Source organism: Haliotis asinina, chromosome 15 (genome assembly GCF_037392515.1).
Source record: "Haliotis asinina isolate JCU_RB_2024 chromosome 15, JCU_Hal_asi_v2, whole genome shotgun sequence".
NCBI lineage: Eukaryota > Metazoa > Mollusca > Gastropoda > Lepetellida > Haliotidae > Haliotis > Haliotis asinina.
The window spans coordinates 1,976,435-2,002,359 of NC_090294.1; the positions used below are offsets into that span (position 1 = coordinate 1,976,435).

General features: G+C 39.4%; 1 protein-coding gene across 9 annotated transcripts in view; it reads left to right on the forward strand.

The window, feature by feature from the left end:
* Window positions 1-7,776, forward strand: part of LOC137264839 (thyroid hormone receptor beta-like) — a 295,265-nt gene extending 287,489 nt beyond the window's left edge. For 7 of the 9 annotated variants that reach the window (XM_067800173.1, XM_067800179.1, XM_067800174.1 and 4 more), the window contains 2 exons: window positions 709-884; window positions 1,771-7,776. In XM_067800173.1, coding sequence (XP_067656274.1) covers window positions 709-884; window positions 1,771-2,581 — 987 coding nt within the window. In that variant the 3' untranslated portion in view covers window positions 2,582-7,776. The remainder of the gene's footprint in view (window positions 1-708; window positions 885-1,770) is intronic. The other 2 variants (XM_067800175.1, XM_067800178.1) reach the window with 1 other exon arrangement.
* The last annotated feature ends 18,149 nt before the right edge of the window (window positions 7,777-25,925 follow it).

The window sequence follows — 25,925 nt, forward strand, 5'->3', positions numbered from 1 at the left end:
TGCCAGGAGGTTTTCTAGGCTGCACAAAACTGCAATGTCAAGGACACCATGTGGAAATATATTTATTATCATGAACTAATGTGAGGACGATAGCTTATCTGAATATTTGTATGCACAAGTCAAAATATTAACTGTGTTGAAAGAGAAGAATGTAAAAAAGGATGTATTGGATGACTTTAAACAGAACCACGTATTTGTAAAGTGGAAACATAGGTTAGAAGATGCAGTTAGACAAGCTGTCTTAAGAATCATGATTGCTTTTTTCAGATGTCATGGTTAAGCCTTGCTCAGCTAGGTAGCGGCCAATGTCTAACATGAATACCACTATGGTGTTAGTGTAAATATTAAACATTATAGCCTGAGAATATTCAGTGTTGATTATCTGCTGGAATGAATTCCATTGGTTGGAAAAGGCAAAATAGAGGTGATAACTGTATGACTAGATGTTGAATATCCCTTAGAGTCCATGTGTATCCCTTTTCTTCACTGCTCCCTGGAGTCAACAATGACAGACTGTGTTCACACTGTATACAACCACGGGCCTTGTCCATGTAGGGTTTAACTCATTGTAGGGCCAAAGCCCAGACTCATCTTGAATGCAATCCTTTTCAGCCAATACCTTTGCTTGTATGTGATATAGTAAATGTCTACATATTACACAACAGTATAGCTACCAATCTTTTAATATTTTAATGATTTTCTTTACAGGAATACTTCAAATGCCCATACGAAGAAAAGTGTAAGATGGACGTGTCAAATCGCAGATTCTGTAAAAGATGTCGTTTACGAAAATGTTTTGAAATTGGCATGAGGAAGGAATACATCTTGACAGAGGAAGAAAAGATGAGGAAACGGGCCAGAATTGAAGAAAACAGGTATTCACGGTAAAATCTTTAACAGCTTGGAAAACAAGTTTATTCTTTTGTTTGAGTTTAGTTGTAGTTGTTTTGTGTATATTGATTTAAGAATGATTTTCTGCTTTTGTATCACAATTTATAATTTCTTTAGAAATCAATACTGTATGATTTGTCTGTTGAACACTATGGGTTCAGAAAGTGTTGTTTTTGCAAATCATGAGTCACATAAATGTACTTCAAATTTGTTATGTGAAAAGTTCCTGTTTCATCATAAATGTTTTTATTGAGATAACCTATGTATATGTCAGGGATAATTCAGTGATGGGCCATTGTCAATTTGGCAAAAAAATGTAAGACTTACACTGAATCTGATTCTATTTTGCATGGGTCCCCCCTCTTTGTGCAGTTCAAAATACAGATTTTTTCAAACAGGGGAAATTTCTTGACTAGCATCTCAGCAATTTAGGGTAATGGCAGTTTTTCCCTAATTGCCCATGATTTGGGTCAATTTCCACAGTCTTACACTGACGCCTTGCTAATGGCTAATGTGTATAATCAGCTGTTCTTAAATGTGATTCAAGCATTATTTTGAACCCAAGTGTTGCACACTGCATGTTGCTAAGGATTACCAGTCAGACCGTCCTGAGATATCACAATATAAATAAGGAAAGAAAATAATTTTTCAGATGCAATAAGAAAATATTTAGTTACTGTTTTACTGGTCAGTGGATGTTTAGTTCCCAGATCATGGTTAGGTCATCATCTACTCATCCACTGATATCTGTCTTCTTCATCCAGAAGTGTCCATTGTTCGTTCAGGATGGCAGCGAAACCATCAATTGTCAAAACTGCTCCTTATGTAGACATCTGACTTGATTGCCTCTTCATTTCTTTTCGTTTATATATTTGACAGAAAGTCACGTGAAGTTGAACGCACAAAGACACAGTCAGGTGATGTGTCTTCATCTCAGCATCGGCTACGCCCCTTGGAAGCAGAAGAGATGGTCCACATCAATGAATTGGTTGGCGCTTACCGGCAGTCTCTGGAAATATGCGTGGAGTCAGAAATTTCACGTGATAAACCGTCCATGACTGATTTGGTCAACATCGCTGAAGTGAGCGTCCGTCGTGTCATCGACATGGCAAAGAAGATCAAGTCCTTCAAGGCTCTGTCTCAACCAGATCAGATCAGTTTACTAAAGGGAGGCAGTATAGAGTTGTTGATCATAAGATCTGTCATTACATTTGACAAAGACAAGGGTCATTTCCTGGATCCCTTTGATAAGGACAAATATGCTATGACCACTGAGCAGCTCAAAATGGGTGAGGGTGGCGGCCTTTTTGATGAACATATGAAATTTGTGAAATCTTTAGCCATGGATTTACATGCAGATGAGACTATTCTCATTCTTCTATTGGTCATTGCTCTCTTCTCACCCGACCGGCCAAACATTAGTGATAAGAATTATGTCGCCCAGGAACAGGATAAGTATGCACTATTGCTACAGCGCTATCTCGAGTCAAAGTTCTCTTGCCATGTTGTTCGCTGCCTCTACCCCAAACTGCTCATGAAGCTGACAGACATTCGTAATTTGAATGAAGAACATTCACAGGTGCTTCTGAAGGTAAACCCAGAAGGCATTCAGCCACTAATGAAGGAAGTGCTGGATCTAAACCTCACCAAGGACGGCCAGAAGGTGGTTGTTCCCGTTCCTCAGATCTAGACAAGACTTCCAGAATGAGAATAATGAACTGTTCTTTCTCAGCTCTTCACAGAGCTTATTGGCTGCTTAAAATGGACAATTTGGCAAGACCATGGTGGTACAAAGGTCTGCCAGATGTCAGCCAGCTTGGAATGAAGTCAGACCTGGTTTCAGACTGGTCCATTTCAGCAGGGAGAGTCTGAAGGCTCTGAGAGCCTTTGTTAAGGACATAATTACCTTCTTGAAAGAAAGGGACACTGACCTTACTCAAAGTCGTAAGTCCTTGAGACAAAGAAGCTGCCTGAGTTTTTTGCCAGTTTTGAATGGAGTATTTGTCTGTGGTACCATGTGTACATATCATTCTGTGTACAAGGCACACTAAATAACAGTACGGCAGTAGTCATGTGTATTAGTCATACTATCTGTACACACATTGAACATAATTGTTTTTGCTTTTTTTTCCCATATTGTTATAATCACCAATGTACTCAAATTGTACAGAGAACCTTCAGTAGTAATGGCCAAAACTGCCTACCATCCCCAGTAGGCAGGAAGGGTAAGGAAAGGCTGGAATCAGCTGTCAAGACAGATAACATGGCCTAGGAGGACAGGCTTCACAGATGAGGAGAAGAAAGACATGAACTGTATGAAAAGAAATGGAAGATTTGTGCATGGTTACTTTGATGTAGCATCCAGACTTGCTCAACAGAACAGTTATACCTTCCAATAGTGCTATTAGCGACAAACGTGTAGACTGAAACTGTTAAGTGCTTTTAAGAAATCTTTCAAACGGGTTTGGAACAGGTTTGGTGCTCTCTCAACCCATAGCACTCATTTCATGTGATGTCCGCCGCCACTGAAATTTTAACCCCAGTAGCATCTTCCTGGTATCTGCTGCTGATCTTTAAAAGATGATCAGGTATGCAAGTGATCTCCAGATCTGGAACTAATGACTGGCTGGCTGTGCAAGGATAGCTGCGATGAAAATGTGAAAAAAGTGCTGAGCAGGATCCAGAGAATCAGATTAAGAGTGAAACGATGGTAAGGAACTGGATTTGGCAATTGTGGATATGGCTGATTTGCATTAACACCATCTTAAAAATGCCTACAGCCTACAGCCTACCATTACGCAAAGTGACTTGTGTATTAACAGAGATCAGTCTCAGTTTAGTAAGATGCTGAGACTTCCTGGCTGATGTCGTTGTTCAAGGTCAAGGTCACTACACTGCCTACCAATGCTGTCTCAAACGGACAGTGTTTAGTACCAAAAAAATATGACAATCTGTCGATATGAGGGCAAATATATGAAATGGTTCAAGTTCAAGAAATGAACAACCATTTAGATGACTTTTCAGGTGCTTGTGTTAAAGCTGTTGAGAGAATTCAGCCAGCGGAGTTTTGACTTGAAAATGAAAGAAACAATTCCAGCCAATCAGCAAACAGCAGAGTGTTGAGTACCTCTTCCAGACGTCCCAAGTTGTCTCAATCTTGCCACCCTCTGCACCACTGCAGCTGCTGGTTCCCTTGGCAACATAGAACATGTGACTTGTTACCATAGCAACAAAGATCATGTGACTGTAAAGTGTACTGCTCTTCTGTGTGGTGTGGCCATGACCGGTGAAACTTGTTTTCAAACATCACAGCTAGCAAGACTAGCTCAAGTATTCTCTTACTTTCACTCTATTGCATGCTATAATTAATTGCTATACCATGAATATTATTCATTTTCCTCAATGAATACTAAACTAAGAAAAGCGAATGCTTTCGTGAAAATAGTATAGTCTTTGAGTGAGAATACCTGTTTTAATTGTTATGATTTAGATTTATACTAAATTGTGAAGCATGTAGATTATTTTAGCCTGGGTCTCAGTAGATCATGAGAGTCCAGGAACAGTGTTGATTCATCCTTAAACATTCATCAAACATCATAGTGTATAATTCACCAACATTGATATGTTTGTGTTTTGAGGTAGAAATTATGTTATTGAATTTATTGATTCTGAAACACATGAAATACATCATTTTGCCAAACAGTTATTTTGTTTCCTCTAAATGGCATTTATACTTTGTTAATATGTTCACATGACAATGAAGGGTTAAGAAGATAGCTGCTGTGAAAAGGGTTTCCAGAGAAGAACCCCTCTTGCTTTGCTGTATCTTTTCCTTAAGATATATTTCTCCACAAATATTTTGGGGGGTTTAAGTTTGAATAACAGTGTTTGAAAATGTAGATTATTGCACCACAGCAATATGAAATATTTTATGAATGAATATGAATTTTGCTGTCAGAAATACACCATTAGAACTTAAAATATTTTTAAATATATTTGAGTTTACTTTTATTATTTTAAGATATTTGTCAATATTTGTGGACAGATATATGTGTTAGCTTTGCTGTACAAATGAGCTTTAATTTCTCGTAGGGATTTCCCTGCACTTAAGGTCTAAGTGCTGCCGTTATTCTATGTTCGACCATTTGTTCTGATGGGACATTCATCTGTGCATTAACATATTCATTATATTGTTCTGTGTTATTGATTCATCTTAAAGATTGATTGATGGTCAATCAGCATATGATATTGCCGACAGAGCTGCATTCTTGGGTAGGAATAATCAATGGAGTATGACAGACTGGAGGAATAATACCAATATTTATTCTAACCTTTTGTCTCAGGAAAATGTATTAATAGGGTGAAAGGTTAGACTCCATGAAACATTTCAAGGGATACATTATTATACAAAGTAAAACCCATTCTCAGTTTTTGTTTTCATATTGCAATTTTATTGAACTGTTTGTATAAATAATAAATTGACTAACGGTCTTGACAGGAAAAGTAAACAGGATGATTGGATGTTTTTCTTAATGTTTCATGTAGGTAAATAAATTAGAGAATGTTCAAAGGAAGAGTTTGCATGATCCAAAAATATTAACCTTTTTAGAGATGGATGAGGATGAATTATTGAGCAGATGACTTTGAAGAAAGCAAGTAAAGTAATGTAGTTGTGTGGTTAGGAGCTAGTTAGAAGCAAAATAAAACTGTTGTGACATTGCATGTCAGTTTGTGTATTCATCTGTTGATTCACATAAAATGGATTTTTGATTGTAGGAAGTCTGTTTGAGAATATGTCATAAGTAAACAAGGATGAAACATATTTTGATTAAGTACATTATGACCATTTATTTATGAGATTTCAATTATTGAATTAGCTCCCCTACACAGGAGTTTCCCCACCTGTGCTCAGTTTTGGTTGAATCAGGTAAAACAAAAGTACAGTATTTCATCAATTATTGATTTGTTGGTCTTGACTGAAAAATGGATCTTGGAACAATAATCTTGTCTTTAAAGAACATAATCTGTGTATGAAAACAAAATTGGAGACTGTAACCTATCAAGTTTATCATGGTAGGGAGGATTTAGATTTTGTTATGGAACTGTAACTGAGGTAGGCTTCTTTAAATTATTTGAAAATATATACAAAATTGTTATTTTCCTTGAGATGTTAGAAACATTTTTAGAGGCAAATATGTCTCTTTTACAAGCCAGAGATGTCATGGAAATGAAAAAGCCTCCTGTTTTGAATCAGGTAAGACATTGTGATAGAGCGAATGATGTGACCTTTGACCTTAGGTATGTCATGTGATATGTTTGGCTGGGTATGTGCTAAATACCTCCCATCTTACATATAGTGTGATGGTTCACTGCAGACCAGTGTGGCAAGTATTAAGGTTGCTGAGTGTATGGTTATTGATGTTTACATGATTTATGCTTTGGTAAGTGCATTCAATATCTCCATACATGGTCACTGCTTCTGTTTAGTGTAAGAAGATATGAAGTTACTGAAACAGAAAGCAAAATTGAGTATTAAAATCCGTCTTAAGAATTTTTGTCATGGTAGACAAAATTCTGTGTTTCTGGCAGCAGGCAGTATACCATTCTCTCTGCACCATCAGTTCTGAAGGATATCATGTAGAGTTTTTATCGCTTTTGTATTCATTTTTTTCATGAAAAATTACTTCATAAATTTATTCAAAAAACGTTATTTACATATATCTTTTAGACATGCATTTCAGTTTTAGTGAAGAATATTTTATTGCTTAGTTTTTATCTATACTCTTGAGAAATTTCTATGATGTCTGTGCCATATTTGTGTGTTTGTCTGTAGTTGTTTAATTGTCTATGCAAGCTTTTCTGTCATAGTAGGAATTCCCTTGTATATAAACTGTTAAAAACCTATTCCGTTCATATTAGAAGTATCTTATGTGAGATTTTTATCACAAAGGAACTATGCATATCTGTCTATGAATTGTCCTGGCTGATAAGGGAGAACAGTAGCAATAATAATTGTTCACAACAGCTCTGTATATTGTTATTGCTTATCTCAATAAATGCTGAAGGGATCGTCTCAAATCTTCTCCTTTCCATAAAAGTTGCTTTTGTCAAATGATTCTTCTTAACCTCATAGAAGCCATCAGCTAAGAAGTAATATATGTCACATGTCCCCATAACATAATTTTTCTTGATTCAGAAACAAGCTGAGATTTTTGAGACATCCCAAAACTATGATTCTTCCGTTGGAGATGTGTTTATTTTCAAGTTCGAATCTGTGTCATGATCATTACATTTCACTGTTTTTTCTTTCAGTTGTTGGGTTACTTGTTATAAATGGCATATACCTAGACCTTGAATCTTTATGTGAATGCACAAAACAGTGTTATGTTATAGACTAGATAGTTGATAACTTAAGGGTATACAGATGTTTTGAGAAGGCAGCATTTAGAATTAAAAGAGAGGGACTAACAACATCTCCCTGCCATAGCCCTGTATTTCAAAACTAGACCTTGAAGTATGGACTAGACTTGAATTTATTATTGTCTTTGAAACTGTTTAGTCAATGATGCCTGTATGATAGTTTGTTTTTCATTGTCCTATTGTTTTCACTTTGCCTTCACATATGATGTTACTCTCATGTAAATTGGTTGACTTGGTGCAGATATTAAAGTGGACATTGTATTGAACCATGTCAGATTGGTTCATAATTACCGATATGACTTGTCAGAAGCTGAAAGTATGGTGAAAGATTCCTCACAGCCTCTTCCTGTATGTAAAGAGAATTTTGATTGGATGAAATCAAATTAGTGTGACGAGGAATGTCATGATTATAAATTCATACATACAAGGTTTTGGAGGAAAATAAACAGACTATTCCTACCCAAATTGTTATCTGTTGTTCGTTGACTAATCATGTGAGTCATTCCATATCATACAAGACTGAACAAGTTGTGTTAACAGGGTTTCTGTCATATCTAGATTTGACAGATTTACCTTGTTGGAATGTGGTGGATATTTGCCAGACTGATTAATGTCAGTGCTGATATTCCAACCAGGAATCAGCAGTTCCTGATGGGTGCAAGGAGGTAACTCTGCACTCTGAAGACATTTCAAAATCATGATACACCTAGTGACTGGATTAAAAGTAAAGTTGTCCTGGTCAATCTTTGCACAGATGTTATGTTTTTTGACCAAAGTTGACAGGGCCAAGTGGTTAAAGTGTTCACTCATAATGAGAAGGACTCAGGTTCTATGTCCCATAATGAGGGAATATTGCCTGCAATAGTGTGAACCCCTTACACTCACTCCTCATGATATTGCTAACAAAAAACACAGTGCAATTGGATGTACTCATTCACTAGAACAAAGGAAATGCTGGGTTGGAATCCCTACTTTTGAATGCCACACATGCACCCCATCTTCATGAACATTCACTGACACATTGATATCAAGTTTTCTAATTGTGACATCTGACAAGGAGTTTGTTGCACTATCACCAATATTCCTTGTCTTTGTTTCTGTGTACCACCGAATGCCAACACCTTGGTTCTGATGCACCCTGTTGTCTACTAGGTCCTTTCTGGCTCAGATGCACTGTGCTGTCTGCTGGCCGCCCTTTGCAATCCACTGTGCTGTCTGCAGGGTACTTCCTGGTCCCGATGGACCAGTGTTTTATGTGTTTTATTGTTTGTTTATCGTTGCAATATTCCAAATATATGTCTATAAATATTCGAGTCATGAACCAGACAATCCTCTCATCAAGAGCATGAAGATCGATCTACCCAATTAGGATACGACTGCCTCTTAACCAGGAAAACTACCCTTACCTACCGATTCTGTTAGTCGCGTCTTGACACGCACTGACACTTCCGACCACATGGAGTGTTAGGTAATCACTGCATGATGTCATGTTAACACAACGTGTTAAGTCTTGTATGATATGGAATGACTCAGATGAGATCTACCCAATATAAGACACAGATGTCATCTACCTTATTTGACATGATGGTGGGGCAGTATACAGCACGTTACACCAAAATGTACACCGGTTTCTATTCCCCACATGGGTACAGTGTGTGAAGCCCATGTCTTGTGTTTCCCGCCGAGATATTGCGGGGATATTGCTAAAAACCATACCACCATTCTCACGCTCAGCCATTGTGGCACGGTTAGAGATACCCATGGAAACCAGCAAGCGTTCGGAGCTGCCGTGTGAGTAAGAATTCGTGTAACCAGTGCCTAGTGAACCAACAAGGTTCATCGGGTAGAACTTACTTCATGTGGTCCCTGCCACTGTTCACCATTCCACTTGTTAGTCTTTATTTAGGATATCAACTATATGGTCCCAAAATGAATTTATTAAATAGCATATCGTAGCCCTGTGAACGAAAACATGGTCCCGGTCTGGTACTTTCTCACAAGGAGACGCCATCAAGTATACCCACCCTTCTAAATAAAACCGGCAGCGCTCATTCCGTAAATTTAATAACTGAAAGCAATGCAGGTTTCACGATTCCGACTTGTCAACCTTGTCCTTGAACCTTGTCAAAAATGTTTCCTAAATTCTTCTTCAAGGTTGTTTTTCTTATGTAGTAACGTTCTATTAAGACGATATAAGACGATGCCACTAAATCAACTGAAAGCAGATGCTGGCAAACCCTGGGTGTATGGCAATGACATTGAGACACATTTAGGTCAAAATGTTAAACTAAAGATGTATTGGCGATTGGGTGATCGGATAACGTTCAATAACGTTCGAATAACCAACTCCTTTGATTTTTCAACCGGAATACAAAAAAGAGACTAATAGCTCGGGTGATATATTCAATAGTTAGTTCGAAGAATAGTTCAGAGTGAAAGCAACGCTCCTGAAGATTTTATCACAAAAAGAATAACTTCTATTTTTCCTGTTCCCCTTCATGAAGAGCCGTAGCCGAGCAGCTCCTGCCACGTGACGTGTGCTAACAGTGTAAAGATTTTTATCTCTTATTTTATTTTTGTCGGACAGCTATTTATCTCGAACACTCGGTATCATTTCATAGTGATTCTTAACTCATGCCACTTATCTAGTCAGAATCGAACAATGGGACCGAAGTTTCAGCAGAGATTTCGTATGACTGTCCAAGTGTTTTCATCGCTTAAGTCTTACCTTAAATGTTTACAAGGTCTCAACAATAGGTTTCTGGATGTGGAACAGAGCCCGTATCTCTGTCAACTGGAAAGAGTCAAGCGATGGTTGTATACCGTGGATGGTGCAACGTTAGAATGTGTATTAATACATTAAGAACAGAACAGTCCCGCCGAGGTGGCTTGTCTTCGCATGCTGCATGTAGTCCCGAGATTCTCATCGTCCCCACATGTAGTCCTGTTCCTCGGCCGGCGTAGCTGGGATTCTCATGGGGATCTGGCTACATTGAATTAGGCTGAACGGCCCCAAATTAACGAAAACGGACCTGCTCCTAATCGACGAAAACTGCTCAGTTCCAACAATATGAAGACTTCACATGCATTTCAGTAATAAAGGGGTCAAAGAAAGATTTAAAATTGAGCTAAGCTAGAAGAGTTGGTAGCGCTGGCTTCAAACGCCTCTTTACATTGCGCAATTAAGTTTTCTGGTATGAAGCATTTTAACAGTTGAGTAACACAGACAATGTACCAGACACAAATAACGACATCCTTTGCTGGTAATAAAGTAAACAGCTTAGTTTCGTTTTCACACGAAATGCGCGCGCAGTGCATATCTAGTCCATAAAACAACAGTAATTTCGTATTTATTCGGAAACGGCTGACGGCTTCTTCTGTGAGTCCACCTCCACAGCAATGGTAACTCCACTGAGAGAGCTACGGACGAGTTTGACGTACCATGAACGTAGGTACACATGCCGTATTTTTAATTTCAAAACACCATAGAGAAGCAAAGGCGAAATGATGATGAAATTACAGCTGGGTCATTAAAAGTCAGTGGCGACTCTGTGTTCGTGAAAATAGTAAGCATGTTCAAGACCTCTACCAACCAACCACGATTGTGATGGAAAATATGCTTGTACAGAAACCCCTTGCCAAGCATTAGTGTCTGTCAAATAACGTCTGCTGCAAACAATCCAGTCAAAACAAATTCCGAAATCGAATTATTGTAATATCACTCCAAGCACTAAAGTACAAGTATGTGGATGATTAATTACATTGTTGTGAAGATGACTATTAAACCAACAATACATATGTCATTGTTCCGCTAAGCCAGGTTATTCGTTGTGTTTAGTGTACACTGAAGTACCCAGCGAAAACTTATGGACACACTTCTTCCCATGCTTAGAAGGGATCGTCTGTCTGGATGTGGAGGCTCATCCTTAATTCAGATTTAGACGAAACTGATTCAAATACGACTTTGTTCTTGGAAACAATGAAAACAATCTCCCCGGTAAATCAACAGTAGTAGAATCGATCATGGTTTATCTCATCAGCGCCGTGGTGTTTATTCGCTATGTCAAATAGTTAGCTGTCCAGATGATGCGCTGTTTAAGCAGATATTGGCCACGGCCACGATGTACATATTTATCTGCCCTCGTGACATGGTAAGGCGACTGATGGGTATATTGGCATGGTATAGCAACCAAATTCCAAGGAATATTTGGGCATGGTATAAGAACCAAACACCGGGGAATATATTGGCATGGCATACTGTAAACCGGAAATGTTTTGCGTCAGTTTACATTTTAGGAATTTCACGTTTGTCTTCTTCTACTCGGCGCAGTAATATTAAAGTACTGTCGGAAATAGAAAAAAACTGCTTTTAGGCTGTTACTCTGTATCCCTAAAAATTTTCACAACTGCGAAAAGAATATACTGAAATATATTGGCGTAACTGGTCAGTCTGTGGGATGCGTAAGAGGTTACCCAGAAAGGCATGGCATAGCATCCAAGCAACTACCGAGGAATAAATAGGTTGGTATGACCACCAAAACCAGAGAAATAGTTTAGCACGGTATAGATTTTGGCATAAAACCAAATACAGAAGAATATTTTGGCATGGCATAGATTTTGGCATTGCATAGTAACCAAATACCGCGGATATTTTCACATGGTATAACAACCAAATAGAGATTAATATTTTGGCATGTTATATCAACCAAATATCCTGGAATATTGCAGACCGTGCAGTTAAAATGTGTGTATGTGACATGTTTCTATGGTGGGGCAGGATACACGCACCTGCCATCGTCGATTGTTATTCATAAACACAGGGTCCTAATAGCCTGGAATGGGGTGTGTTTTTAACAAAGATTTCTTATAAATATGGAAAGGGTTCTGTCGTTTTTATTATCGTAGATCAGGAGGCGAGAGGTTTATATGGGCGTGGTGGCAACAGAGAGAAGCAGGTATATTTCTGAATGTCGCATAGGAACAATTCTCTGGGACGTGAACGTGTCAAGTCAGGTCCCAAGATAGAAGACAATGGTTATTGTGGTTATAATAAATATTTATTGACATTAAACACAACAGTGTACCTGTCACTGTCCATTCTGTGTGCTGGAATGACCCCTGCTGTGCCGGACATTACACAGCTGGACAGTTCTGACAGCGTGTTATGAAGGTCAGCCATGCTCCACTGCACACCATGTTGGTCAGCAAACATCACTTCAGGTCTGTGTCCACACTACAGGCCACTTGAATACACGCAAGGCCACTGCAAACACAGACATGACATTAGCAGTAAGTAGTTTGTTATATCTGGTATTGAGCATTCACAACATCAGGCTACCCAGCCGCTCTAACTGTGAAGATCCCTTCAAACAGTAGTTGCCAACAGAGTTAGGTTATACTGTATTGGTTTGGAGATCCTAGGGTAAAATTTACCAATGAAGTTAGGCTGTACGCCATTGGTTTGTGAGACCCTGCAAGAGACATTTGTTGTTGACTTGCCTGAACTTTGTGAGTTTGAAATTTATTTTTGTACTGCCATAAAACTAGCTTTATATGGCAGGGAGGTATTAATGCATAAATACGAAAACACATTTCTAAAATTCTGTTCGAGGGTTCCTAATAGTATTGATAACCCAGTATTCGATTAAATAAGCGACTTACACATAGACACGGATCGTCATGTTTTACTTTCAGGTACATACGCTCCCCCATTGGGATCTTCTTACTATAAGATCACAGGAAGAGCAACTCTGTTCGCCTTCAGATAATTGAAATTATCCTAAAGATTGCTAAATACTTCTGTGTGGAGATTTAAATGCCCGGGTACGGGCTGGAAATCAGCCTCCAGATATACAGTGAAATCTTTTATCACTTTTTATCCTGAGGAGGAATCGGTTCTTGTGGATGTTAGATCTACATGTGATACTTCCGTAAATAAATCTGGGAAATTTCTTTTAATTTTTTGTTACCGTTTTAACTGTACTGGACGAAAATAGCTAGGGACAATAGGGAAAATAGTTAGGGAAATTTTGAATAATGATCTATTTATTCATTGACACACTGGTAAAATATTAATCATAAAAATTCCAATTTCCCTAACTTATTTTGTCCAGTATAACATATCGTAAATGGTCGGGTGGACGGAGATAGTGGAGGATGGTTTAATGATGTTTCCGAACAAGGCTGTAACCTAACTGATTACCCTATATTATCACCTGGACTACACAAGAATTTCTCAAACTTTGACGAAGGAGAGAGACTAGAAAACATACACGCGACTTTGATCCTTGGATGCAGTGGTCCATGTGAAATACTGATAACTGAGGATGTGATTAAAGTATATTTTAGATGGAACAACAATCACGTTAATACATTCATTCATCAGTTCTAGGTTTCCATACAGACAATTTTATAACTCCCTTAGAGAAGGTTGTAGGTTTAGCCATGGCGTCATTTGTAATTGTAAGATTTTTAGATAAGAGATCCTACGACAGTATTTACCAATTGTGTCCGGTTTGACTTCAATAGCAATTCGACTACGCAGTGTCTGTGGTAACATAACGACCAGGTGTTCGAGAGGTTGTACCCGGCTGACTGCGTGCCATCGTGAACAGACGACGTAGGCAACCCCACGGTCGACCGCAACATTGTCAACAGCGCCATCATGTACGACGAACACGACTGCAAAGTCTGTGAGTTGCAACATCAGGATGAAGCTGTCATGTGTTGTGAACTAATGAATATTTTTAACGCAACAGTAAGCAACAGTCACCAAGCCCCAGCACAGCCGCCTTAATTGACGTACACCAAGTCAGAACCTGCCATCAGTGCCCAATGACTCTCAACTGACCACTGAGCCTGACCGCCATCCTTAGTCGGCATCCACACAGGAGGGATACCTTGGGCACATTCCCCCCGAGCGAGTGCCGTGACATGAGTGTCGTTAAAATCTTGAACAATGTACACCGGCAAGTAAAATAACAATAACTACGAAAGGAAATGCAAAGGGTACCCCGAAAATAAGCATGCTCGTGTCCTCTAACATAACATTAAAATTGAGAAATTGCACGTAAACTTTACGTCGTGAGAGCTGATATGCAAACATGACAGAACCATAAACCTCGTGTGATGTTTGGAGCTGGTCTCATCTGACTACAGGTGGCCTCGGTGATGGATGAACCTCTCCATGCAAACTGGAGTTCCCGTATCTTCTGTAGTACACCCGAAACTGTCACGATGGCTCGTGGCTCCGTCTGTGCCATGGTGTCTGTCTTGGGGTCTCTGGAGCCTCTTCATCATGTCATGAAGCCAGGAAGACGATGCAAAGTTATTCATTTTCATTGTTATTATCGTTTAAACTCACTTCTACAGCTAAAGCGTCTAAACGTGGTGCACCACCTGTAGCATCTACACGTGTGACAGTTATAATCGTGGTGCACCACCTGTAGTATCTACACGTGTGACAGTTATAATCGTGGTGCACCACCTGTAGTATCTACACGTGTGTCCGCTATAAATGTGGTGCACCACCTGTAGCATCTACACGTGTGACATTTATAATCGTGGTGCACCACCTGTAGTATCTCCACGTGTGACAGTTATAATCGTGGTGCACCACCTGCAGTATCTACACGTGCGACAGTTATAATCGTGGTGCACCACCTGTAGTATCTCCACGTGTGTCAGTTATAATCGTGGTGCACCACCTGCAGTATCTACACGTGCGACAGTTATAATCGTGGTGCACCACCTGTAGTATCTACACGTGTGTCCGCTATAATCGTGGTGCACCACCTGTAGTATCTACACGTATGACAGTTGCAAAATATTTCATTACGAGATCGATAGTCTTTAAAATGTAGAATAAGTGTCCATCTGTGATGTTTTCTAATTCAAGTGTTTTCACAATGTTCAGGCACCTATCGGGTCATTGGTTCACGCTCTGAGACTTGGGGGACTGGTGAATAGTATTACTCACTTCTTTGTCTGTCTAAAGCTATTTACATAACTTCAATATTGCAGAAGATAACGTATTTCAGATATACTACCCGCCAAAAGTTTAGACTCATCTAAAGCGAGTGGGTGAGTTCAGTTTTATGCCACACTCAGCAATATTGCAGGTATATGGCGGCGGTCTGGAAATAATCGAGTCTGGACCAGACAATCCAGATCAACAGCATGAGCATCGTACTGCGCAGCTTGGAACCGATGACACGTGTCAACCAAGTCAGCGAGCTTGACCACCCGATCCCGTTAGTCGCCTCTTACGACAAGAACAGTCATCTTTTATGGCAAGCATGGGTTGCTGAAGGCCTATTCTACCCCGGACCTTCACGGGTCCTCACCTAAAGCAGTCACTATATTTTAGGCATACATATATGGTTAGATTGAAGATGACTTTCCCCACAAACTTGGGGGAACCAATTGCAAATCTTATGCATATGAATTGCACAAGGACCATGCATCAATTGCTGAAAAGCATGTGCAAATATCGTGCATGTGAACCGCTGCGTTTTAGTGTAAGGCTTTGTTGAGATTTCTCAAATTTTCATTGAGTTTCAACATTTATTGAACTTGCGACAATAACTTTTTCAACGTTACGAATTTGTCGTACAATACATCAGTTCATGTGCAGACAATACCTTTACAAATTTGGAACATTTTGCAAAATCTGGTTCGGAATAGCTGTCTGAAGTACGTGCCTACATTTACACTAGCGAGTCTGAACTTTCGATGGGTAGCATATATAGCAGGCAAACAAACCGAAATAAAAAAACACCACACATTCAGACTGTTCTTATTCCAAAAGAGTTCTAGAATGTGTAGTTTTCGTAGAGGGTACTCCTAAATATAACATACGTAATAGATGCTTTTCATTAAACAGCTGGCTTCTGTTCAGAAGACTTTCAATCCATACGTTAGGCTGGAAAGCATGGCCGACCAATAGCAAACACTAACGGTCCATGTGATACATGTATTAAAATACATCAACAAAATACCCATTTATTGTTTGTTTCAACTTTAGACACAAATAAATATAGCGTATATTTTCATTTGTCCGACAATTTCAAGCCGTTCAAGAAAACCACAAGAAAGATTTTTAAATCGCGTACTTTTTCTGTAGATGAAAACATATATCGGGGGATGAAACCGTAGATAACCTTCTTTATATGTATATGGATATCAGTGTAGGCTTGTTGGAAACAGGATGTTATATTTTCAGCAAAACAAGCGCCTGTGACCGAAATTGTATGAAGACAATAAATTCCAGATCGAGTAGTCTAGTCTCGTGTGGGTGCGAGTGTGGCCTGACGTTGTTTGATCATTTTTTTAGACTTAACTTAACTCTGGCCACACGCGCTCATCCCTACATATGCAAGCAATAGCGACATCAATTAGCAGGATCACAAACCTTGAAATTGTCAAACATTTCACAATACGAGTATCAATAGTCAATTACTTTTAACAAAATAATACGTTCAGAATTATATTAAATTGCCTGTCGTTTACTTATTTTTTCATCATTTCAATGTGAAATAAGATTGTCGGGGCCCATACATGTACAGAAAGCTAGAGCTGCACGGGGTAACTATGGACATCTGCCAACAGACTGCGGTCGGCAATCATGCATATCAGAAATGTTGCTAGAGGTAAAAACTGCATGCCACGTGTTGTGTAATAAAAACACACCGGAACTTTCCTCTTTGTTTTCTATGTTACGTTCTGTGTTTGTTGATGAAAGTCTGTGCCGTTCAAAACGGTGAAGAAAGTATTACTTGATGGTATAGATTCAGATGCCTGGGAAGGTCGACGGGCTGTGGAGATGAAATTAATATTCAAAAACGTGGGTTTAATGATTTTGTTGTTTTTATGTTGATTTGATGTGATTAACCACATATCTTTTGTGTCCCAAAGACCAAAAGAATCATGATAAGAAATCTGCAACAATACAATTATACAATTATGAAAACCCCATCTGGCAGGAAGTATGAAACATAGTATATATCATTTGAGGATAACCATATTATTTTGGATATGTTTCCGGGAGAGACTAGAGGCAAAGGACGCTTTTGATATATGTTTAGAGTATCAATTAGTCTCTGAAATAAACATATTTTACAGAAGAAAGTTCAGAATAAGAAAACTAAAATATATTGAAAAGAACCCCAGAGACATTCTTCATTTTCTTGACTTGCCACATATTCTTGGTGACCTTTCTTAGGCCTATCTGCTAGCATACTATACTCATCATCTAAATTGGCGTCAGTCAAATATACTACTGTTCTGTAAAATGGCAGCCGTTACACTTGACAGGCATCCAATAAAAACAAAGCTTCGGGTCATCTAGACAAGCAGAATTGTAAAATGACGTGGAACACTGCACGGTGTAGAAGTGTATCACTGGGAACGATGCTGTGATTTAAAATACTTAACATGGAATTTGAATTGTTTTGTTGTAAATTCACGTGTGTTAGGTACAGCATCGTTCCCTGTGGAACATGTCACTACTATACTGTGCAGTGTCCCACGTCATTCTGCACAGGTACTTAAGTAGAGTGGGTTTAGGAGCATAACGGAGAGGGAAATTGAGAGAATCTGTGTGCAAGTGAGCCAGTACCATTTTAACGCCAACGTTCGAACTTCTCATTAACTGCGCATGCAGCTGTGCTTTCTTCACTTATCCATGCCTATACCCCTGTGGGTGGCGAGAAAATGCAATGAATCGAATCCATGTGACAGATGGAATTAGGGCAGTGTATGGTGTTTAAACACGGTGAGGATGTCCGAAGTAAAACGTCAAAATGCTACTGGTCGATTGGAAAGGGTAAGCATGTGCTACAGCCAGCTAACACAGTTTACGAAAAGAAAAGCATGTGCTACAGGCAGCTAACACAGTTTACGAAAAGATAAGCATGTGACACAGGTAACTATCGCAGTTTACGCCAAGGGTAAGCACATACTACAGGTAACTAACACAGTTTACGAAAGGATATACATGCGCTACAGGTAACTATCGTAGTTTACGCAAAGGGTAAGCATGTGCTACAGGCAGCTAACAGTTTACGAAAGGATAAGCATGTGGTACAGGTAACTATCGCAGTTTACGCAAAGGGTAAGCATGTGCTACAGGCAGCTAACACAGTTTACGAAAAGAAAAGCATGTGACACAGGTAACTATCGCAGTTTACGCCAAGGGTAAGCATGTGCTACAGACAGCTAACCCAGTTTACGAAAGGATAAGCATGTGGTACAGGTAACTATCGCAGTTTACGCAAAGGGTAAGCATGTGCTACAGGCAGCTAACCCAGTTTACGAAAAGAAAAGCATGTGACACAGGTAACTATCGCAGTTTACGCCAAGGGTAAGCACATACTACAGGTAACTAACCCAGTTTACGAAAGGATATACATGCGCTACAGGTAACTATCGTAGTTTACGCAAAGGGTAAGCATGTGCTACAGGCAGCTAACAGTTTACGAAAGGATAAGCATGTGGTACAGGTAACTATCGCAGTTTACGCAAAGGGTAAGCATGTGCTACAGGCAGCTAACACAGTTTACGAAAAGAAAAGCATGTGGTACAGGTAACTATCGCAGTTTACGCAAAGGGTAAGCATGTGCTACAGGCAGCTAACCCAGTTTACGAAAAGAAAAGCATGTGACACAGGTAACTATCGCAGTTTACGCAAAGGGTAAGCATGTGCTACAGACAGCTAGCCCAGTTTACGAAAGGATAAGCATGTGGTACAGGTAACTATCGCAGTTTACGCAAAGGGTAAGCATGTGCTACAGACAGCTAGCCCAGTTTACGAAAGGATAAGCATGTGGTACAGGTAACTATCGCAGTTTACGCAAAGGGTAAGCATGTGCTACAGGTAACTAACCCAGTTTACGAAAGGATATACATGTGTTACAGGTAGCTGACACGTTCACACAAATTTCATGAAAAGGTTTGTGCTTGGTATCAGAAGCACCACGGCAATACTCCTCCGTGTGATGCAGCACTGAGGTGGTCACTGATCGAGAACACCTGGTGTTCTTACTCCAGTATAATTATCACTGTAACTCTTGTTTCATTGTCTTTATGATGCCTTGTAAATTCGTCGTCATACGCCGTTTACACATGTATGGAAACCATTACAAACACGTAAAACAAACATAGAATCAGGCACTTCTAAACAACGTAAAGAACTGGCACCATTTTCAAAATTCAGGTTCCGTAAATCTAAAACCGTTGTAGAAGCTAGTTAATGTAAACACACAGTTATGCATATACAAGGAATGCTATTTTGTATGTTTAGTTTAAAATCAAGCAACATCTTTTTGAAAAATCAAAAAAATCAAAAATAAATGGAGAATATGTGCTTGCACCCGTTTAATGAGGACTGCATACTTCATTTTAATGAAGACGAGTAAGGGCATATGTTCAGTTAAATGGAGACTTTGAACAATAACCTATATAAATAGCACAAATAAAACGGACTTACAGACCATTACACGGTTATCCGATATGCCAACTACGGACTTTTTCATAGTGACCTCGTATTTATATCGCTGTCTTAAGCTACACTACAAATGATACACCATGACCTTTTTGTGAATGGCACATTTACCGTTTTACAAAGCTGTCTAGACACATTTGAACATGAATAATTCCCCCAAGTTTTAATGTCTACTCATTTATTTGAATCTTCTTTTTATTTTGAGTATGGTCGTACAGACTTACCGAGTTATATGACCGACACTATGCAGAAGAATCCGCTCATGTTTCTAGCTCAGAAATAAACATGACCTCTATTGAAAACAAGTCTGTTCTGAGATGTTCGAAAACCTTGCGACATTTGTCATGTTAACAGTACAAAAAAATGTGCACAGAAGTATCTACCCCAAATTAGCAAATGTGTTTATGTAAGCATAGAGTTTACATGTACAAAATGCATAAATCGTATATATTTCACAAACTTCACGTCACACATGTCTTGCCAATACAAACACACGATTTCGCCTGAAACGTTTTTGGTTAATACTGCATTAATGACGTAATAGGAATAAAAATATTCAGTTTCAGGCAGAGCCGTTCAAGGCCCCACGTTGAAAATATTTACGCCTGTATATACATATATTATATAATCACACGGCACTTAACTGAATTATAACATATATGAATTTCTTTCATCGTGTTATTACATGTATACGCCGATGACCTGAAAGGAGCGAAAAGACTGTTATGTATATTAGAAGAATGTCTTGACTTTATAGACACATCTTTTATCATTCATGTACACACCAATCAAGTGTGGATCTTAATATTTTATGTGCTTTAATGTACCTCAATATCAAATACGACATGTCAAATGTACATGAAATACCAAAGAACTCTACCGGAAACCTCAATCAAGGACATGCGCTAATACTTCAGAACAGCAATGGATGAATACAAAAGACATCCACTCAAACAAATCAGCACGAATACATCAGGACACCACACTCAGTCCACCACGGATACATCTCGACAACACACCAAACACACCACAGATACATCGGGAGAACACACCACGACTGCATCGGGACACCACACCAAACACGCCACGACTACATCGGGACACCACACCAAACACGCCACGAATACACGAGGACATCACACCAAACACCCAACGAATACATCAGGGCACCACACCAAACACATCACGAATACACCCTGACACCACACCAAACACATCACGAATACACCCTGACACCACACCAAACACATCACGAATACACCCTGACACCACACCAAACACATCACGAATACACCCTGACACCACACCAAACACAACGAATACACGAGGAATCCACACCAAACACACAAGGGTTATCTATCTATGACATGTAACCTTTGTAAAAATTACATGTATGACACGTTATCTACTTAGTATGAATTACTTTATGTGTAAATAATATGTAAGATATTACATAGCAAGGCATCTACGTATCATAAAATATATACTCATGGAAAAGAATAAGGAAACACATGAAAGTGCACGTGTCCCACTATTCTTTTCCAGGTTTCTTCAAAAAGTATGTTTTGCACTGAAATTCTGGAAATGAATAAACACTTGTACTTTCCCTACGTTCCCTTATTCGTTACAATGAGTACATATGACAAGGACTAATGTTAGATTAACATGTAACGCATGCCATGCAATCTATATAATCAGTAGCATATGATATGTATTCTATGTAATATGTAACATATGACATCTAAAATGTAAAACTATGCTTGTTCATAGAAGACCTAGAGTATTGTCAGTCCTCACATATATGTTGGTGAGATTAAATCATTGAGGATGGACATACTCCACGTCCCTCCTTCATGTGCGGATCATTCACACAATATTCTATTTCTTCCGGAAGGATACACTCTACGATATAAAAATAGTCAGCCTGATTACTGACATACAGATAGTTATCTCTGTATTTTGATTTGAAGCCTTGCGTTTCCAGGACAATTCTGTTTACTGGCATCATCATCATCAGATAGTAGCTTTATGCTTATGTTGCTATAGGAACCGTAGTAGGGAATACGCCTTTCCACTGATTATGACAAAGGTATTGGCACAAAATGCTTAAAAAACAAGAGAGGTATGTGATTAGGAATTTTATTGGCCTGAACATAATTCAGGACAACTACCATATGTTACCTAGCTATGATGGATGGTAAATGTCCCAATAGTTGAACCACCTTTACAGAGCAAGTTTTAGCAAATACTTAATGATAGAAAGGGGTAGAGAATATGAATTTACCTCATCAACATATTTAGTTCATAGACATATATGGATGTATTGGTTAGTCTTATAGAATGTTGTGTAACCATGCTTTTAGCCTCCATTCCAGCCTTCCTCACACAAAGCAACGCCATTCACGTGGAAGGGAATCTTTATTCTTCATTTCCCCAGACTCCGAAACCACGCCTCCTCATTTATATTTGAAACACCTTCAGTCACGATAATGATTTATACAACACATGTGACGTCATGGCATTGATGGGCGGGACATTGCCAGCTTGCGTGACTTGGAAGTAAACCATGCGTGGCCGAGCTCTACACAGGCACCAGTACTTCTCCAAACACGTTTCATTTCCCATTCCCAAAGCACTAATTTATCATTTTGAGATCAATCAGTATCCAAACTGAAATGGTTTCTAATACAATGGCGTTTGTTAGTTTAATGTGCAATCACATATTTCACCTGCAAGTTAGATAGATAATTTGTTCTGTTCAAAAGCTGAATATGGCAGTGTCGTTTTGCAAATCAAAGATCGCCCATTACAGCACCATTACTTGGAATGATGCCCTTTTGAAAGTGCCATGCGGTTTGAAAGGGGTAAGATAAAATAGGTAACACATATCTGTTTCTTTGGAACCATTTAAACTCTTACCCACGCGCCTTTTAAACTAAGACCTCTGTTGAATTCTAATATATGATTAAAATATACAAACAACATGCGACGGCTATTCTGTTATGGTACTGTATGTACTGTCAGCTGTGTCTGGTTGGTTACAACTCTTATACTACACCGTCTTGTGATGGCACAACGCTATCGGGAACATGTAGCTTACATGCTGATTTCAAACAAAATTCTAACGGTAGAATGGAAAATATTCATTTTAAGAGAAATGTCCTGTCTCACAGTTAAAACTTCCATGTCTCCAGACCTTGTGCAGTTTTCATTTATTGAAACGTTATGATTTTTTTTACAATCATGAACATTTCTAAAGATTTTTTGTTATCGAAAAAGCAATTTTAAGAGTGAGTTTTCATTACCACAATACTCGGCGATAATTGTCAAATATATCACCATCATAACCATTTGCTGTTTATTTCATTTAAGCCTTCGTCAAACATGTACTCTCTTATGTCCCTCGGTACATGTGTCACAACTATGTATCAATAAAAACTGATGTTATCTATAGACGTGAATGTCCACGAGGTACACAAGCAGGCTTTATGTAATGCCATGTTTCACTCTGGAGGAGGTACTGCGCTTTCAACCAGCCATCAGCATCAGTATTTTTTGCAAAAGTATTCGTCCCACCGCCATGATATTGCTAGGATAGTGTAAAAGTACACTCACTCACTCACTCATTCTTAACGTTGTCACTCATACGGCGATAATACCATTAAACCCGTTCTAATAGATATCGCGATTCTGAAATTTCTAAAAGGTTTATCGCAATTTGATACCGAATGGAGGAAGATTGACCATTTCAATCATCATACAATTTCTGTAAACGGACAGTGACGTCGTTTGGGTGGGAAAGAACATAAAGCCAGGCAGATAGACAATCAGACAGACAGAGAGACTGTGACATATAGTTTATGTTGTTCACACGGCTGGAAAGAATGGCATGGGAAGAAATAGTTCTCCTACTCTAGTAACCGTGCGTCTAATAGGCTAGTGGTACTTTCTGGACGGACATTAGTCCATGACTGGAAACATGGAGACCTGTACAATGGAGTATACTGTTTTGCAGTGCAGATATTGTCTATTAAACATATGTTGTTTCAGGAAACCTCATCCAAGCTTACCCCTTAATGGCTCACTGACTCAGGGAACTCAAGATATTGCCAGAGATACTATTTGTAACGGTTGACACACACTGCAACAAATATTTACGTATGAACGGTCCCTTCGCAAGGGTAGGGTCACGTTCATATCGAGGCTCCAAGTGGTCCAGCAGGTTAGGTTGTCGAGTCTCGTTGGTAGGTCTCGAAACTCAGAATTTCTTCCATTACGATTGTACACTTTGCACTCCTTAAAGCCATTGCGCTTGTAGTTCATTTCTGGTTTGAGTTTGGGTTTGTAATTCCACACGCAGGTGATGCGCTGTCACAGGAGAATGCCGTTAATGGCCACAACATCATGTTGCCTGACAGGTTAAATACCCCATCTACAGATGCAGTAGTACCAGAATGTATTCTCATTTCCCCAAGGGTGCATATGTCCTCATGCGAAAGTATCGGCTATTATCTGGAGCATCGTTCAAGCTGTGACTGTAAGGTCTCTAGCCGATGATCATGTTTGTGAATTCATGACCCCGAAGTACCTACTTCAGTCGCAAAAGTTTGTCTCGACAACAACCAAAATCCCCAATACCCTGAATAAACCCAACAACCCTAGATCCCTGCAACCACACGCACACATACAGAGAGAGAGAGAGAGAGAGAGAGAGAGAGGGGGGGGGGGGGGAAGAAGGTGGAGGAGGGAGGCTCGGGGTGGGAATACACACAGACACACTCTACAAAGGCAAGTTTCGGTGGTTGAGCAGGTTAGGCAGCTGCCTTTGTGTGTTGGCAGTCAGGTGCATGACTCAACGCATGAAATGTACTAGAATTTGTACTTTTGCAATATAAAAAATATGTTTGTTACATTTGACTCACACTCTACTCTATTACAGACCTATGCCCATACAACACGTACCCCTATACCCAGATACCTCAACATCCATACACCCCAACTCCCACTCCTTCTCTACGCCCTACACTCTCAGGCGCTTACAGCTACAGCTATCCAGCCAACTTTATACCCCTACACGCAGTCACGCAGTCACGCAGTCACGCAGCGCCCTACCCGTCCACCCTGACATCGCAACACCAAGACGTCCAGACAACAGTCACTGCACTACTTTGATTCATGTTATCAGGCAGGAGCACATACATAGATCTACTCCGAGAACCGCAACCCCCTCATCTTTCCCATCGGCCCGGCTATAAGATGCAGTAGGGATCTTAGGATAATGTGTTTCATGTGATTTGTACACCTGTTCACCTGCAATCAAACCCATTTATTACTGCGGAAATGAATGCAGATTTTCACGGAAGCTGTTAACATTCCTACCTCACATCATCAAATTCTTGTCTTTGTCTGTAGTTGTGAGGGCCACCTCCTCGATTAAACCCACGACAGACAAAATATAGGTAAATATCACTCGTCTGATAAGTCATTACAACACCACCGACTTGTCTGGAAATGTTAACTGCCCTTATACAGGCAACAACTCGTACAATAGAGTCCAGTGTTTGCTGAGTCTCCCTACTGCACCGTACTTTACTCTTCACACCATCATTCCAAATGTCTACTGTCTTAAGTCCATGCACTATGTTTTCAGGTTCTATCGACAATAAATATTTTATCCGCAGCAACACATATTCAGGATAAACCATCATAAGTAGTGCTATCCTAGGTTAAGGTTCAGCCCTAACACGTTACAGCAACATCACTGTGGAAATGTCTCCTGGTTAAAAGTAGTTTGGTTACGTCACACTGAAATGTCATAATTACATGTACAACATCACAAACCTGCACGTAAATCACAGCCCATTGAATGATTCAGACTACATTACGGTCTGCGAATCACAATATCAATTAGCCAGTAACAGCAGTTTGTGAAAAGTTGTCCTTAATATATAACTATAGACCGAGCTACAAGGCGACCTCTAACTCACTCTATTCAAGCGGCAACCGTCCTACCATGTCAGGAAACCTCTGTTAAACGCGAATACATCACTGCACGTGTATATAGGCCATTATCGGTGATGATGGGACAGTGTCTTCCTCACCAGAAACAGCC